Below are 17107 nucleotides of genomic sequence, written 5' to 3'. Positions count from 1 at the left end.
TGTGGTACTGAGAAATTGAACCTGGGGCTTCATGCATGCTAGGCCAGCACTCTACCACTAAGCCATATTCCCAGCCCCAAGAAACACTTTAAAAATTATGGATTGTCTTAATCCTTCTAACACCTTGTGGTTGACCTCATGAACACCTCCATTGTGCAGATGGCCCAGAAAAGGTCATTTAAGTACCCAAGCAGGGAAGAGGCAGTGCCGGGGCAGAAATCAGAGACCTACAGCTTTCTGATGCAGCTAGCCTGCCTCTGGGTACCTAAGCACCAACTCCCACTGAGAGCCCAGCAGCACTGACCCTGGATGATGGCCAGCAGGATGACGATGACGAAGAAGAAGAAGGTGATGTCGAAGACCACACGATAGAGCTCATACTCATCCCCTGCCGGGTCCTCGATCTCGTCCCCTATGCCTCCGCCGGCCCGGACACCCACATACATATGAAATAGATAACACTGCAGAGAGGACATAGACTCACTCACTGTCTTTTTTTTTTTTCTTTCCTTTTTCTATGCCAGTTCTGGGGCTTGCACTCAGGGCCTGGGTGCTGTCCCTGAGCTCCTTTTGCTCGACTGGTGCTCTACCACGTGAGCCACAGCTCCACTTCTGGCTTTTGGCTGGTTAATTGGAAATAAGAGTCTCATAGATTTTCCTGCCCAGGCAGGCTTTGAACTATGATCCTCAGACCTCAGCCTCTTGAGTAACTAGGATGACAGGTGTGAGACACCAGCACCCGGCTTCAACTTTCTTTGAAGCTCAGCCACAGCTCTGGGCAAGGCAGAGCTGGGGAAAGGGTGGTAACAGACAACCCCCGGTCCTGACATTCAAAGTTCCCAGTTCCCATGTAAGGATGGCAGACAATGACAGCCCAGGGGTGGGTCAGGGCTGGGGGAGGAAGGATGGTGGATCAAGATAGAGGGTAGATGGGGAGGCTCAGTATGATCAGTAGGAAACTGAGAGGCCTGTTGGCATCTGAGCTAGCCTCTGTGACAAGCAGGCTTCCTGGAAGAGGCTCTGTCCCCTAGCTGGAACTAGAAGGTGTTTGCTGATTGGGTGGTGTGAGACCAAATGTTCTAGGCAGAGAAAAAAAAAAAAAAGCAAAAAGCATGGGCTATGTTATTCTCAGGGAGGAAAAGACTCAATGCTGTGGCTCTGGGGATGTAGTTGGGTGTCAGAGTGCTTGTCTAGCATAAGCAAAGGCCACGGGTCCATCCCCAACACTGCAGTGGGCAGGGGTGGGAGGGGGGGTGGGGGGAAGAATGGGGGAATTCTTGATCCCATGAGGAACTGAAAGAAGTTTGATAAGACTGCAGAATGGAGCTGAAGTAATCAAGAGTAGGAGTCAGAGCAAGATAAGAGATGAGACAGGCTGTGGTTATGTGGTTACTGCAGGCTCTAGCTGAAACAACAGTCAGGGAAGACTTCCTGGAGGAGGCAGCCTTTAGGTTGAATGGTGAGGTATCAGGTGAAGTGTGTGTGTGTGTGTGTTTGTGTGTGTGTGTGTGTATGTGCGCGCGCGCGCGTGCGTGTGTATGCGCCTGTGTGTTTTGTGGTAACCTTGGAATATGAGGCAGAGAAAGGTCAGGAGGAAACACATGGTCTTAGAGGAATTGAAAGGAGATGAGGAAGCAAGGAAGCAAAAAAGCAAGAGAAACTGTAGTTAGACTAAGGCAATTAAGACTCAGGTAGGACCAGCTCTTCCCTGCTTATGTAAGTCAAGGTGGGTGATTCTACTTTATACCAGGTATGATCCTCAAGAAGTTTGTTGTTGTTTGTCCGTCAGTCTGGTCGTGGGGCTTGAACTCAGGGCCTGGGCACTGTCACTGAGCTCTTTTGTTCAAGGCTAGCACTTCCAGTTTTCTGGTGATTAACTGGAGATAAGAGTTTCAAGGACTTTCATGCCCAGGCTGGCTTTGAACCTGGAGCCTCGGGTCTTAGCCTCCGGAGTAGCTAAGATTACAGGTGTGGAGCCACCAGTGTCTGGCTCCTTAGTACGTTTTGAGTAACAGGAGTGGCAGGACATGGTCCACTTGGCACTGGGGAGACCCCATGCTTGCTCTTACTGTGTTCCAGGCACGGAGAATCCGCTGGCTCACCTTGTTTCCAGTGATGGAAGCAAGGCCTCCAGCATCTGGCTGAGAACCTGGACATGGTCCTGACATGTTTGTTGTCTTGGTTTGCTTTTTTCTGAGATAGAGTCTCGCTAACATTGTCTAATTTGGTCTCAAACTCTCAATCCTTTTGTCGCCTCCTCTGAGGACTGCAAACATGTGCTACTATGCCTGGCCATAATGCATAGCCGCACGGCTCTAATGAAACAAGGGTTGTTATTTAAGGAATGCTTATGATATGTCTCTCAACAGGTCTACAAGGGAAGTTCATAACAGATGCTTATAAGTTGCTTTGGCAAAAAACCACTGACTCCTGACTTGGGCTCACAAATAAACTAAAGGCAGGTGGAAAGCTAGGCAACCCTACCTCCACTTTGGATCTATGTCTTTTATTTTATTTTATTTATCTATTTATTTATTTATTGCCAGTCTTGGGGCTTGAACTCAGGGCCTGGGCACTGTCCCTGAGCTTCTTTTGCTCAAGGCTAGCACTCTACCACTTGAGCCACAGCTCCACTTTTGGCCTTTTCTGTTTATGTGGTACTAAGGAATCAAACCCAAGGCTTCATGCATGCTAGGCAAGTGCTCTACCACTAGGCCACATTCCCAACTCTCTATGTCTTTCATTTTAATCCATTTCCTTCCCTGAGACTCCAAGGAAGGACAATACTTATTATAATAGCTTTATGACAAGGAACTACAACTACCCCTAAGGAACTGCATCTTTGTAGGACATATCACTCCCAGAGGAGGCCAGTTATATATAAAAGATGAGGTTGCATCTGGGAGCAGAGGAAACTCATCTCATGGGAACCACATTGCTCCTCTCAAGTAATCACAGCCATAATGACTTTTCTAGAATCCTTGGCAGAACCAGAACTGAGACAATGGGTCAACAAGGTCCAACCTGCAATGGATTGTTTATGAATACTTTATGCTTTATTCCCCTCCATTTTCCTCCCTTCTTCCCTCCCTCCCTCCTTTCTTCCCTCTCTCCCTGTCTTTTGCTCTCTTTCTCCCCTTCCCTTCCCTCCCTTCCCCTCCTTTTCCTTTTCCTTTCCTTTCTGTTTGTGTTGGTCCTGGGGCTTGAACACTGGGTTGGAGCGCTGGCTGCCCTTAAGCATTTGTGCCCAATGCTAGAGCACTCTATCACTTAAACCTCTGCCACTTCTGGAGTTCAGTGTAGATAAGAGCCTCACAGACTTCCCTGCCTGGGCTGGCTTTGAACCACAATCCTCAGATATCAGCTGCTTGAGTAGCTAGGATTAGAGGTGTGAGTGAGCAATACCCAGTTCATCCTTTTCCTTCTTTATCTAAACCTGTCACTCTTGTCTGTACTCTGAAGGTGGCTGAATAGCTAAGCCATGTACTAAATCTCTTTTGCTCTGCCCTTCCCCACGTCTCTTTATTTGGTGCACAGGAATGAGTAGCCAGACCTGATATGTGTACCAGAGCCTAAAACTCCAGTTCCAGGTACTGTTGTGAACGTACATGTATGGACAGGGAAACTGAGGTCATGAATTGCTGGGGAGGAAGGGGGCTCACCGTCATCATGTCATCACATTTCATGTCCGGTTCGTCCTCATCCTCGCTCTTGTTGTAGAACTTGCGGAAGAAGTTGAAGGCCACCACGGTGTACAGATAGACTACCACAGCCAGGAGGCCCACGGTCATCACCAGCTGGGGGCAGGGGTGGGCAGGTCAGCTCCAACCCCTCCCTGTCCATGACCCCAACCTCCTGTCCATACAGCACCCTGGCACAGCCATCCAGCCTCATCCCCTCCCCCAGACTGCCAGGCTCCTCCCTGCCAGCTCCTGGCCCCACCTGCTTCCCATTGTGGGTGACGGAGGAAAGGATGGTTCGCAGCGTCTTCACCCCCATAGCGATGTCCAGGAGGTGGGCAGCGAAGAAGAAGTTGTTGTAGTGACCCAGGAGAGACATTACCATGTACCAGCCGAGGTATAGGAAAGACTGTATGTGGTACACAGGGGCTGGGGTCAGGGAACATGTAAAGGACACTTGGAAGCACTGTGCATCCTGTGCTACCTCAGATTGAAGGAGGTGTGTGTGGGAGCACTAGGAAGCCATGGAGCACTCTAGGGGAAGGTGGAGAGCAACTTCTTTCTCTCCAGAAAGGAAGCTGGCTGAGCTGGTGTGATGGTACAACTAATCCCAGTTACTTGAGAAATGGTGTCAGGAGGATCATGAATTCAAAGCCAGCCTCAGCTACATAGGAAATTTGATAATTTGCTGGGTCAGTCTGAGCTAAATAGGGAGATCATGTGTCAAAACACACACACCACAGAGAGATACACAGAGAGAAAGAGAGACAGAGAGAGAGAGACAGAGACAGAGACAGACAGAGAGACAGAGAGAGATATATCTAGGAATGGTACCAGCTACTCAGGAGGCAGAGATTGTGGTCGGAGGCCAGCCCTAGCAAAAAAGTTAGCGAAACCTTCTATACACACACACACACACACACACACACACACACACACACACACACACACACACACACACACACACTCACACACACACACACACACACACACACAGACACACACACACACACCACATCTCAACCAACAAACTGGGTAAAGAAGCCACAGTTAGGAAGTAGGATTGTGATCTGAGGCCTGAGGATTTTCTGGCCCAAGTTAAAAACCCTACCTAAAAAAATAACTGAAGCCAAAAAAAAAAAAAAAAGGCTGAGGGTGTGGCTAAAGTCACACAGCATCTATGTGCCTTGCAATGCACCAGATTTTAAGTTCAAACTATAGTATGGGGGGCAGGGGACAAACAAAAAACAAAAAACTGAAATCTAGGAGCACTAAGGTATCAAAAGTTATTCTGGGGACAAGGAATCTGAGTGAGAAGGTATCCCAAGATCAAAGGTATAAAAGGAAGGGGTTCAGGATTCATTCTTGGGTCAGAAACATTTGTGAGGAAGGGGGAGGCCCCTCCTTCTGGGTCCCTCCCACCTCTGGTGCTCCTCACGTTGTCCGTGAATATGACTCCAAACTTCCATATCTGGTATTTGACATCGATGGACATGAGCCTGTGGGCAGGGCGAAGAGGAGGGGACAGCCAATGGTTGAACATCAGACCCTGACCACCTCCCCCACCCCCACCTGAGTGCTGCCCCAACTCACCAGGTGAGCAGCCCCGGGGGAGGCTCAGGTTTGCGCCCACTGTGGGCAGTGATCTCCAGTGAGGCCAGGTCCATGCCCAGTAGCTCTGCTATCCGCTCTCGCCCAAAGATGTCCCCATGTTTATCCAGAACCTAGGGAACAGGGTCAGGAAGGCTCAGACTTGACTAGTTAGCATCCAGACTTGACTGGCTTACATGGAGGGTGTGAGGTTACTCTGGACTTAGTGTGAGAAATTGGGGGTGTATTTTGGGGGATGGAGCGGGGGTCAGAACATTCTATAGATTCTTGGGGAAAGGTCCAAAAGAGGTAAGGTCTAGCTGACTCAGTTGCCCAATTGGGATCATTTATTATTTTAGATAGATAGGTAAGAAAGCCTATGCATCTGGGCCTCTTTCCATTTATGAACCTGGCTCTCTCCATTCACTTTTCACTCACACTGCTCCAGCCACCCCAGCCTCATGGTTCAGACCAGGGATTACCTTTGTCTAGGGTATTTTTCCTCTGGCTTTCTACCAGGTTCACTTTGGCATCTCCTTGTAAACTAGTATAACTGTTCCTTTTCTTTTTCTTTCTTTCTTTCCTCCCTCCCTCCCTCCCTGGCTCTCTGTCTTCTGGCTCTCTTTCTCTCTTTTTTCCTTCCTTCCTTCTTTCTTTCGCCAGTCCTGGGGCTTGAAGTCAGGGCCCGAGCACTGTCCCTGAGCTTCTTTTGCTCAAGGCTAGCACTCTACCACTTCAGCCTCAGCACCACTTCTAGCTGTTTCTGTTTATGTGGTACTGAGGGATCGAACCCAGGGCTTCATGCATGCTAGGCAAGCATGGTACCCTAAGCCACATTCCTAGCCCTAGTGTAATTGTTTCTGAGCCCTCTACACTAAAAACAGCACCATGCTTGGCTCCCATTTTAGTTATATATCTGTTTCTTTAGTATGATAAAAATCAAACCTAGGATCTTGCACATTTAGGGTTCTCTCTTTCTCCTCCCCCTCCCTCTCTGTAGGTAGTGGCACTTGAACTCAGGGCCTGAGCACTGCCCAAGGCTAGCAGTCTACCACTTGAGTCATAGCTCCCCTTCTGGCATTTGGTTGATTAAATAAAAGTCTTATGGATTTTCCTGCACTGGCTGGCTTTGAACTATGTGCCTCAATTCCTGAGTAGCTAGGATTACAGGCACGAGGTACTAGCACCTGGCTATGTTCAGTCTTTAACTGAATTTAAAAGTGTTGCTCCATATCTAGAGGTGTGGCTCAAGTGGTAGAGCACACCTGCATAGAACACTCTAGGCTCTAAGTTCGAATCCCCATCTCTTCCCCTATTCTCCACTATTTACTGAGTCTTCACCCTGCCAGATGGCAGGAAGCACAGTTTACTTGAGTCACCCCCATTAGAGGGGGAAGTATGAGAATCACCCTATGTGTCCATGGGTAAACTGAGGTGCTCCTCAGATAGGAAAAGCATTTTGCCCAAGGTTGCACACAGAGAAAGCACTCAGCAATGTTGAGAGGGCCAGGTGGTGGCACAGGAGACCCAGGCTAGAAATCATCTTCTCCTGACCATGTCTTCTTACCTTCCGCTTGACAAACTTGTCCCAGTAGTTGCTGGGGAAAGACCTGCAGAGAAAGAGAGAGAGAACATCTCAGTTGGTGGAAAGCAGAGATGGGAGCTCTCTGCCAGGCACACAGAAATAAGACAGGTCTCCTGCATTGCCTAGGCTGACAAAACTTTCAATGAATTATTATTATTGTTGTTGTTATTATTATTATTATATGTGCTGGTCCGGGGGCTTGAACTCAGGGCCTGGGCACTGTCCTTGACCTTTTTTTTTGTTGTTCAAGGCTGGCACTCTACCACTTAAGCCACAGCTCCACTTCCAAGTTTTTTGGTGGTTCATGGGAGATAAGAGTCTTTTTTTTGGGGGGGGGATCCTGGTCGTGGGGCCTGAACTCTGGGCCTGGGCATTGTCCCTCAGCTCTTCAGCTCAAGGCTAGAGCTCTACCATTTGAGCCACAGCACCACTTCCGGCTTTTTTCCTTTTGCTTATGTGGTGCTGAGGAATCGAACCCAGGGCCTCATGCATGCAAGGCAAGTGCTCTATCACTGAGCCACCTTCCCAGCCCCAGAGATAAGAGTCTTATGGACTCTCTTGCCCAGGCTGGCTTTGAATTATGATCCTCAGATCTCAGCTTTTTGAGTAGCTAGGATGGCAGGTGTGGGGGCCACCAATGCCCAGCTCAATGAATTCTTATGTCTCATTTATGGGCCCTGAGTGAGAATCACCTATTGGGACAGCATTTAACATGACAATTCTTGGATGCCAATCTGGAGGTTCTGGTCCACTGAGACTCAACTGGGGAGGAAACTCAGCTCTGCACACACTGCCCCTCCTAGCGCCCCCTCACACCATGAGGTGATGCTAGACACTTACGGTGTGTTCAGTACCAGGCGGTCCCACTGTCCCTTCACATCGTCATCTTCAGGCTGTTCTGTGATGTAAAGGCCATCGAACTCCAGCTTGCGGGCTAGCTCCTTTTCCCGTTTAAAGATCACCAGGGGCACCTGGGTTGTGGAAGGAAGGAAAGGATCAGGCACGTGGGAGGATCAACCACCTGAGAACTGGCTGGGGCCTCCCTGTTGGAGGAGCTTTCCAACAGTGGTCAAGATAGAAATGGGGCTCCAGAGGCTGGTGGCTCACGCCTGTAATCCTAGCTACTCAGGAGGCTGAGATCTGAGGATCATGGTTCAAAGCTAGCCGGGGCAGGAAAGTCTATGAGACTCGTATCTCCAATAAACCATCAGAAAACTGGAAGTGGCTCTGTGGCTCAAAGTGCTAGAGCACTAACCTTGAACAAAAAGACCTCAGAGAGGAACAGGGCCTCCACAACCAACCAACAAGAGAGAAAGAGAGAGAGAGAGAGAGACAAAGAGAGAGAGAGAGAGAGAGAGAGAGAGAGAGAGAGAGAGAGAGAGACAGACAGACAGACAGACAGACAGACAGACAGACAGACAGACAGACGGACATGGGGGGGGATTGAAATGGGGAGGCACAGGCAGAAGGTGGAGAGTGGGATGTGGAATTTACATCCCTATTAAGTATTTTTGTTATGCCTGATATCCAGGACCTCTAAGAGTCTCTCTTATGTAACCTAGGCTGGCTTGGTGCCTTTTTTTTTGGTCGTGGGGCTTGAACTCTGGGCTTGGGCACTGTCCCTCAGCTCTTCAGCTCAAGGTGAGTGCGCTACCACTTGAGCCACAGAACCACTTCCCCTAGGCTGGCTTGGAACTCTCAAGCCTTCCAAGTGCTGAGATTACAGGTATGTGCTACACACCTGGCTCACTACAGATCTTAATTCACCCAGCAACAAACATGCAGAGCATTCCCAATGACACAGTTGCTTCCTGACCCAGAAATTGACAGATATCCAGGCCTGGAGATTTGAAGAGTCTTGGCCTTGACTACCTCAGCCATCATCTGTACCTGTTCCAATTTGACTGCCACCTTTGCTACAGATCCCAATTTTTCTTTTCTTTTCTTTGTGATAGTCATGGGGCTTGAACTCAGGGCCTGGACACTCTCTTAGAGCACTTTCAAAAGGTCAAGACTAGTGCTCTACCATTTAAAACCATAGCGCGACTTCTGGTTTTCTGCTGGTTAAGAGTCTCACAGAGTTTCCTGCCTGGGCTGGCTTTGAACTGTGATCCTCTCATCTCAGCTTCCTGAGTAGCTTGGATTACAGGCATGAGCCACCAGTACCCCATCCCAAGTTTTCTATCAGTGTCTCACTCTTACTTCAACTTCAAACTCTCTCCATGTCTCAACCACTGTGAGAGCTCAACTTCTGCCCCATCCCCAAGCTCTACCCCAGATCCTCCCCATCAATGCCCCAGCATCTTGCCCCCTTCTAAGCACCTGTCCCCAGGACCACAGTTATAGCCCACCTTAAGGCAGTTGTAGCCAATGATGCAGAGGAAGGCCACCAGTGTGTGTAACAGACTCAAGCACCGCAGAGCAGGTTCCATGTAGCCTGTACTCTCTTCCAGGAAATAGTATACCATGTTTTCATCCTCATCACCTTCTACCTCCTCACCGGCCCCTGAGCCCCAGCCAGAGCCACTGCCAGACCCTGCTCCCGACATCTCTCCAGCCGCTGAGCCCTCCATGTCATCTTCTCCTGGTGGTGAATCTGAGACCTAAATTCGGGACAGAGATCCATTAGGGAAGGGGATCCTGGTATTCGCAGCACCTTATCTGTCCCACCCTGTAATCACTAGCATATGTTCAGCAGCCTCCATTCCTGAAGTGAGACACTGGGCTTCTAACAGATATAGACTCAGCTGAACTATGCTCAAGATTGAGGAGTAGGCCTAGGACAATAGCTAGTAAATCAGACTCTGCCCTGGGAACTTGTCCCGAACTGGGAGATGGGATGACTGGGGAGTAAAAAGAATTAGAATGGAGCCTGGTGCCTGTGGCTCACACTTGTAATCCAAGCTTCTTAAGAGACTCTGAGGATCACAGTTCAAACCTAGCCCAGACAGGAAAGTCTGCGAGACTGATCTCCAATTAACCACCAAAAAGCTGGAAGTGAAGCTGTGGCTGAAACTAGCCTTGAGAACATTAGCCTTGAGTAAAAAAGCTCAGGGACAGTGCCAAGGCCTTGATTTCAAGCCCCAGGACTGGCACACAAAAAAAAGAAAAAAAAGAAAAAAGAAATCAAGTCACAAAAAATATACCTTACTGATGTCATGCAACCCTTAAAGTGGTAAAACCAGGACTTGATCTCCCAGACACTGAGCTCTGACCTCTCTCTAGCCTGTCTCTGTGTCCTGTGAGCTAGTCCCCTGGCCAGAAGCTGACTGTCCCTCCATTCTGTGAGCTGCTCACTTCCTCCTCCCCACATTTCTATTCTGAACTGACAGGAAAGCAGAGGAGCTTTGCCAACTCGGTAAGTGTCCTGTACATGGCACAGCCTCACATGTGGCAGAGGTGGGCCACACATACAATAACTCTAGCTCCTGCTCCTCTACTTCCCACAGCCACTCATATCTGCCCTAGAGGGACCCCACACTGTTCCCAGACCCAAGTACCAAGCCTGAACCATGCAAAGGATGCTAAGCCCCATACCTTGTATCTGCAGTTCAGGATCTCTGGGGGCCTGTGGAGAGCTAAAGATCCCCCCTTTCCCACCCCAAAGCCTGGATAAGGGCCTGACCCATGTGACCAGTACCTTATAAAACAGCAGGATGAAGTTGATGGCAAATGCCAAGAAAAGGGCAAGGAACCGCAGAGTGTAAAAGTTCCGGGAGAGGTAATTCTGTATGTGAGAGAGAGACAGAGAAAGAGAAAGAGAGAGGAGAGAGAGAAGGGAAAGACAGAGGGAGAGAGACAGAACACTCACAGTCTGGTCTCTTTCCTGGAGAACCCTCCCATCCATCACTTACCCACCATCAGAGCTCCTGGTCCTCAACAGCCAACCCTATTAGCTCCTACTTATTGAGTGCTTGCTGTATAGCAAGACCTGGGTGGAGAACTTTATATACACCAATCGGTTTCATTCTTACTACAACCCTAGGCTTTCTAGACAAGAAAATGGGCTTAGGGCTCAGAGCCAATGGCTCATGCCTATAATCCTAGCTACTCAGGAGGCTGAAATCTGAGGATCTTCCCAGCCCAGGCTGAGAAGTCCATGAGACTCTTATCTCCAATGAACTACCAAACAGGCCAGAAGTGGAGCTGTGGCTCCACTAGCTGTGGCTAGTGGTACAACACTAGCCTTGAAAAGAAAAAGATGCTCAGGGACAGTGCCAGGCCTTGAGTTCAAATTCTACGATCAGCACCAAAAAAAAAGAAAAGAAAAGAAAAAGAAAAAGAAAAAAGAAAACAGGATCAGGGAGGTGGTATTTGGTTCAACATCCCATAGTAGCAGACCTGGAATGATGATGACTGTGGTAGTGGTGGTGATGATGATGATGATGATGATGTCTGTATGAGGTATGGAACCCAGGGCCTTGCATATCCTAAGCAACCTCTCTGAGCTATATCCCCAGTCCCATACCTGAGAATTAAACCTTAGTAGTCACGCACCTGAGTCTATACCCCAACCACTATATGCTGGCTTGCAGGTGACGTTACCTGTATTGTTTTGGTGCAGGGACTAGGGCTTGAACTCAGCCTGGGCATTGTCTCTGAGTTTTTGTACTCAAGGCTAGCATTCTACTACTTGAGCCCCATCTCCACCTCTGGCTTTGGGGAGTTAACTAAAGATAAGAGTCTCACAGACTTTTCTGCCCGGGGTGGCTTTGAACCATGATCCTCAGATCTCAGCCTCCAGAATAGCTAGGATTAAAAGTGTGAGCCACCAGAGCCCGGCTCCATCTCTTCTTTATCTCTCCACTTCCTCCCGTGTCTCTCATTCCTCGCACAAACCCTCATGACATGGCCTTCTGTTGAACTTGTGTCTCTCACCCCCACTCCCCACCTCAGGATTGGTGGGAGGGAAGAATAGTCACCATGCTTTCTCCAAGGATGGATGAGAAGATGGGCTGTTGCATAGGAATCCCTGACAGCTTAGACCCCTGCAGGAGCTGGGGTCAGGGCCTAGTCCAGATACAGAAGGCCATGCAATAGAATACACAGGGGAGTCCAGATACAGAAGGCCATGCAATAGAATACACTGGGGAGAAAGGGGAGATTAGAGCCTCAGCTGGCTAGATGGGTAGGGCCTAAGCAGGTGATGCTGGAGGAGCAAAGATGTGGAGGTAGGAATAGGGATTGGGAGTCAAGTGAGGGTCATTTGAAAACAATGCCCTACTGGGCCCCAGACCCTAGCCCTTGTCTGGAGACAGCTCTGCCTTCTTTGCCAGCCTGGCTTCTTTTCAGACATGAGTGTGTCATAAGTGAGTTTTCTTTTTTTTGGGGTCCAGTCGTAGGGCCTGAACTCTGGGCCTGGGCACTGTCCCTCAGCTCTTGAGTTCAAGGCTAGCGCTCTACTAGAGACACAGCACCACTTCCGGCTTTTTTCTTTTTGTGTATGTGGTGCTGAGGAATTGAACCCAGGGCCTCAGGCATGCAAGGCAAGTGCTCTACCACTGAGCCACCTTCCCAGCCCCTCATAGGTGAGTTTAAAACCAGCGTGAGGAGGACAGGTGAGTTTCTCTGTGAGAAGAAGTTTCATGAGTCTTTAGGGGACCCTCACCAAGAACTTCACCCTCTGCACTTCCAGCTCCCCCCAGAATTCCAAGCCTGCACCTCCAGCTTCCTCCTTTTTCGGAGGGGGTGGAGGGGGTGCTGTCTTCGTGGGAGGCTCCTCCGGTGGGGGTTCTTGGACTTCTTCCTTCTCCCCGTTCTCAGTACTGTAAGGCAGGATATCGGAAGAGGTCATGAAGTGCCTGGGCAATTCATTGTTCAAAATCATTCACAAAGGGTCCTGCCTGTGGCCTAGCTCAGATCTAGAGATGCTAGGAACACTGAGTAATGAGACATCCATTGGCTCCACCTTCATGGGATTCCAGCCCAGTGTAACTAAGGGGGAGCAGTCCTAACTGGAACGAAGGAGGCAAGAAGCTAAATGAGACATCTGGTCAGCCTAGGAGGGAGCCACATAGCATGACAGACAGACAGTGAATGCCCATAATCCCAACTACTCAAAAAGTGGAGATAGGAGCCAGGTGCTGGTGGCTCATGCCGGTCATCCTAGCTACTCAGGAGGCTGAGATCTGAGGATCAAGGTTCAAAGCCAGCCCAAGCAGGAAAGTCTGTGAGACTCTCATCTCCAATTAACCACCAGAAAACTAGAAGTGGCACTGTGACTTAAAGTAGCTGAGAGCTAGCCTTGAGCAAAAGAGCTCAGGGATAGTGCCCAGGACCCAAATTTAAACCCCATGACGAAAGAAAAAAAGAGCTGGGCACCAGTGGCTCACGCCTGTAATCCTGGCTACTCAGGAGGCTGAGATCTAAGGATCAAGGTTCAAAGTCAGCCCGGGCAGGAAAGTCCGTGAAACTCTTATCTCCAATAAACCACTAGGAAAAAACAAAACAAAACAAAACAAAACCAAACCGAAGTGGCGCTGTAGCTCAAATGGTAGAACGCTAGCTTTGAGCTGAAGAGCTGAGGGACAGAGCCCAGGCCCAGAGTTCAAGCCTCACAACCGACAAAAGAAAAAAAAAGAAAGAAAGAAAGGAAGGAAGAAAGGAAGAAAGAAAGGAAGGAAGGAAGGAAGGAAGGAAGGAAGGAAGGAAGGAAGAAAGAAAGAGAAAAAAAGAAGAAGGTGGAGATAAGAGGATCACACAGTCTAAGTTTGGTCTGGACAAAACACAAGACCCTATGTGCAAAACAAACCTAAAGTTAAAGGACTGGGGGGCTGGCTCAAGTTGCAGAATTGCTTGCTTAGCAAGTTCAAGACCCTGAGTTCAAACTCCAGTATTGCTAATAAATAAATAAATAAATAAATAAATGGTATCATGGAGGAGACATATGAACCTGAACAGAAAGAACTAGAAAACTCAGGAAGCTTGGAGGGAAAGTGTTCCTGGTAGAGGGAACAGCTTGGAGTTAAGAGAACAAAATTTATTCCTAAGCCGGCATGTTGGTGGCTCACACCTGTAATTCTAGCTACTCAGGAGGCTGAGATCTGAGGATCATGGTTCAAAGCCAGCCTGGGCAGGAAAGGCTGTGAGACTCTTATCTCCAATAAACCACTCAGAAAACTGGAAGTGGTGCTATGGCTCAAATGGTAGTGATCACCTTGGGCTAAAGAGCTGAGGGACAGCACCCAGGCAGAGAGTTCAAGCCCCATGATAAAAAAAAAAAAAAAAAGAAAGAAAGAAAAAGCATTTATTTCTTTGCATGGGTTCTTTCCTTTGTGTCCCTGGCTGGAATGTAGGGTGACCAGGACAGCTTTGTGGCTTGACCTCAGGAGTCTCCCAGTCCAGATGGGAGGCGTGTATAGGGCCTCAGTTCCCCCTCTTCTTCCCTGAGACACTCACTCAGCTTTCTCTGGTTCAGGCTCTGGCTCTGGTTCTGGAGGCTGTTCTTCTTCCTCTTCTCCTTCCACCTGGGGATAGGACACAGGTCTGAATCTTCTCAGGGCTGGCCTGCCTAATCCTACACTGGCCCTCTGTCCCAGCAGCTCATCCCCCATTTTCAGGTTATCCAAGAGATACCCTCACCCCAGGGAAGAGGGGCTATCATTTTCTCTCTTTCGCTTTCATTCGGTTTCTTTTGTGCCAACACTGGGGTTTGAACTCAAGACCCGGCAACTGACCCTGAGCTTTTTCACTCAAGGCTAGTACTCCATTTCCAGACTTTTGCTGGTTAATTGGAGATAACTGTTTCATGGACTTTCCTGCCCAGGCTACCATCAAACCGTGATCCTCAGAGCTCAGCCTCCTGAGTGTATCTAGGATTACAGGTATGACTCTTAGAGTCAGCTAGGACTTCTTGTTTTCACTATACAGGAGGTAAATTGTACATGGTCAGGCTGACTTCATGGAAAGCCTTTATCTGCTGTGGCATCTCATCTCCTTGACAACCACAGGTCAATAAGGCACCTAGACCTAAGGATGCTTTGGGGGTCTTTCTGTTTTTGTTTTTATTTTTGGGTCAGTCATGAGGCCTGAACTCTGGGCCTGGGCACTGTCCCTCAGCTCTTCGGCTCAAAGCTAGCGTTCTACCTCTTGAGCCACAGCACCACTTTTGGCTTTTTCTGCTTATGTGGTGCTGAGGAATCAAACCCAGGGCCTCAGGCATGCAAGGCAAGCGCTCTACCACTGAGCCACCTTCCCAACCAACCCCTGGGGGTCTTGAGTGGGCTAATTTCATACAAACCATGTATCTCTGAGGGTCTCTGATCTCTGTCTTCTTGGATCTTTTTAAACTTGGTTCCTATTCCCCTGTGATTTGTTTCTGGGACTCTGGATGTACTTTACTGCAGATGTCTTTCTCTTTCACGTTGGGACCCTTTCTCTAGGTATCTGTCCCTGGCTCTTTTTCTAAGCATCTCCATCTTCCACCAGCTCATATCCACCCACCCAGGGTCTCTCTCTCTCTCTCTCCCACCCCATCGCTCAGCACCCAGATGAATCCCAGCTCACCCCCAGCTTCCTCTTGAGGATCGGGGAACCCTCAGGCGTAGGTGGCTCCACTGGAGTCGTATCACCCATGTCCCCGAGACCACCAGCCCCTTCAGGCCGGAAAGGACTCCCATCGGCCACAGCCACAGCCCGGTCTGCACCGCCCTGTCGGGCCTCATCTGATGCCGCCTCTTCTTCACCTGCACCCTCCTGGGTGTCACCCTCGCCCTCACCCTCGCCTTCACCATCTGCGTCACCACCTGGCCCTGTGGGCTGCTGGCCATGCACCTCATCACCAGTGGGGTCAGGCATGCCCGCCAGGAGCTCAGTGACGGTCACTTTCTTGGCACTGTCTACCAAGCCACCGCCAAAGAGGGAGCCCCAGAGGAGGCGCAGTGTGCCTGCTGCTGCCCCAGCACCTGCTGATCCTGCCTGGGTCACCACCGCCCAGAGCAGTGCCACCACCGCCGTGGCCGCCTCCCGCGCTGTCAGCCGTCGCAGCTTCCGCACCCGCCGCCGCAGGCTGCGGTAACTAAGACCCCGCAGCGCCCGGCTCATGGCAGCTGCCAACCTCGCAGTGACACCAGCTGCCACTGCGCCTGTGGTGCCCTCGGGACCTGCCGATCCCTCCTCGGGAACCTCTGTGCCAGCCTCAGTGGCACCCTCGTCCTCCGACTCCTCTGGCTCCCCCTCAGGCTCCGAGATCTGTGCTGCAATCTGCATCTCAAAGATGGTGTCCTCGCAGAAGCTCACGAACAGCTCCATCTTCTCCGACTCACCACCCTCATTCACCACGTCGAAGATGAACTGGCGCTTGGACTCCTTCACCTGCAGTGCATATGAAGGACACAAAGTGCCATCAGTGGGGGGTGAGGAGGGACGGGAGGCTGGGGACCACAGTGACAAAAGGCCCAAAGGCCAGGTGCCAATAGCTCACATCTCTATTCCTAGCTACTCTGAAGACTAAGATCTGAGGATTGGGGATTCAAAGCCAGCCCAGAGCCGGGTGCAGGTGGCTCATGCCTGTGATCCTAGCTACTCAAGAGGCTGAGATCTGAGGATTAGAGTTCGAAGCCAGCCTGAGCAGGAAAGTCCATGAGACTCTTATGTCCAATAAACCACCAGAAAACCAGAAGTGGCACTGTGGCTCAAGTGGTACAGCGTTCGCCTTGAGCTAAAGAGCTGAGGGACAGCGTCCAGGCCCAGAGTTCAAGCTCTATGACCACCTCCCCCCCCAAAAAATATGTATGTATGTACGTATGTACAGCCCAGGCAGGAGAGTTGGTGGGACTCTTATCTCCAATGAACCACCAAAAAGCCAGATGTGAACCAGGCACCACCGGTTTATGCCTAGAGACTCAGGAGGCTGAGATTTGAGGAGGAAGGCTTTGTTTTTGTTTTTGTTTTGTCGGTCAAGGGGCTTGAACTCTGGGCCTGGGCGCTGTCCCTCAGCTCTTCAGCTCAAGGCGAGCGCTCTACCACTTGAGCCACAGCACACTTCTGGTTTTTCTGGTGGATAATTGGAGATAAGAGTCTCACATACGGGGCTGGGAGGGTGGCTCAGTGGTAGAGTGCTTGCCTTGCATGCATGAGGCCCTGGGTTCGATTGCTCAGCACCACATAAGCAAAAAGAAAAAAGCCGGAAGTGGCACTGTGGCTCAAGAGGTACAGTGCTAGTCTTGAGCTGAAGAGCTGAGGGACAGCACCCAGGCCCAGAGTTCAGGCCCCACGACCGGACCCCCCCCCCCCCAAGAAAAAAAGAGTTTCA

At 50.0% G+C, this 17107-nt stretch overlaps 1 protein-coding gene across 1 annotated transcript in view; it reads right to left on the bottom strand.

The window, feature by feature from the left end:
* Positions 1 to 17107, bottom strand: part of LOC138812390 (ryanodine receptor 1) — a 112969-nt gene that overhangs the window by 1667 nt on the left and 94195 nt on the right. The window contains exons 90-101 of the mRNA XM_070000346.1: positions 15361 to 16167; positions 14254 to 14321; positions 12464 to 12620; positions 10496 to 10582; positions 9207 to 9458; positions 7696 to 7826; positions 6838 to 6880; positions 5274 to 5404; positions 5119 to 5179; positions 3943 to 4089; positions 3663 to 3797; positions 305 to 461 (exon numbers count right to left, since the gene is read on the bottom strand). Coding sequence (XP_069856447.1) covers positions 305 to 461; positions 3663 to 3797; positions 3943 to 4089; positions 5119 to 5179; positions 5274 to 5404; positions 6838 to 6880; positions 7696 to 7826; positions 9207 to 9458; positions 10496 to 10582; positions 12464 to 12620; positions 14254 to 14321; positions 15361 to 16167 — 2176 coding nt within the window. The remainder of the gene's footprint in view (positions 1 to 304; positions 462 to 3662; positions 3798 to 3942; positions 4090 to 5118; positions 5180 to 5273; positions 5405 to 6837; positions 6881 to 7695; positions 7827 to 9206; positions 9459 to 10495; positions 10583 to 12463; positions 12621 to 14253; positions 14322 to 15360; positions 16168 to 17107) is intronic.

This window comes from Dipodomys merriami, unplaced genomic scaffold (assembly GCF_024711535.1).
Source record: "Dipodomys merriami isolate MVZ:Mamm:240054 unplaced genomic scaffold, mDipMer1.0.p SCAF_106, whole genome shotgun sequence".
Taxonomy (NCBI): Eukaryota; Metazoa; Chordata; class Mammalia; order Rodentia; family Heteromyidae; genus Dipodomys; species Dipodomys merriami.
This window is presented reverse-complemented; position numbering and strand designations above follow the sequence as displayed.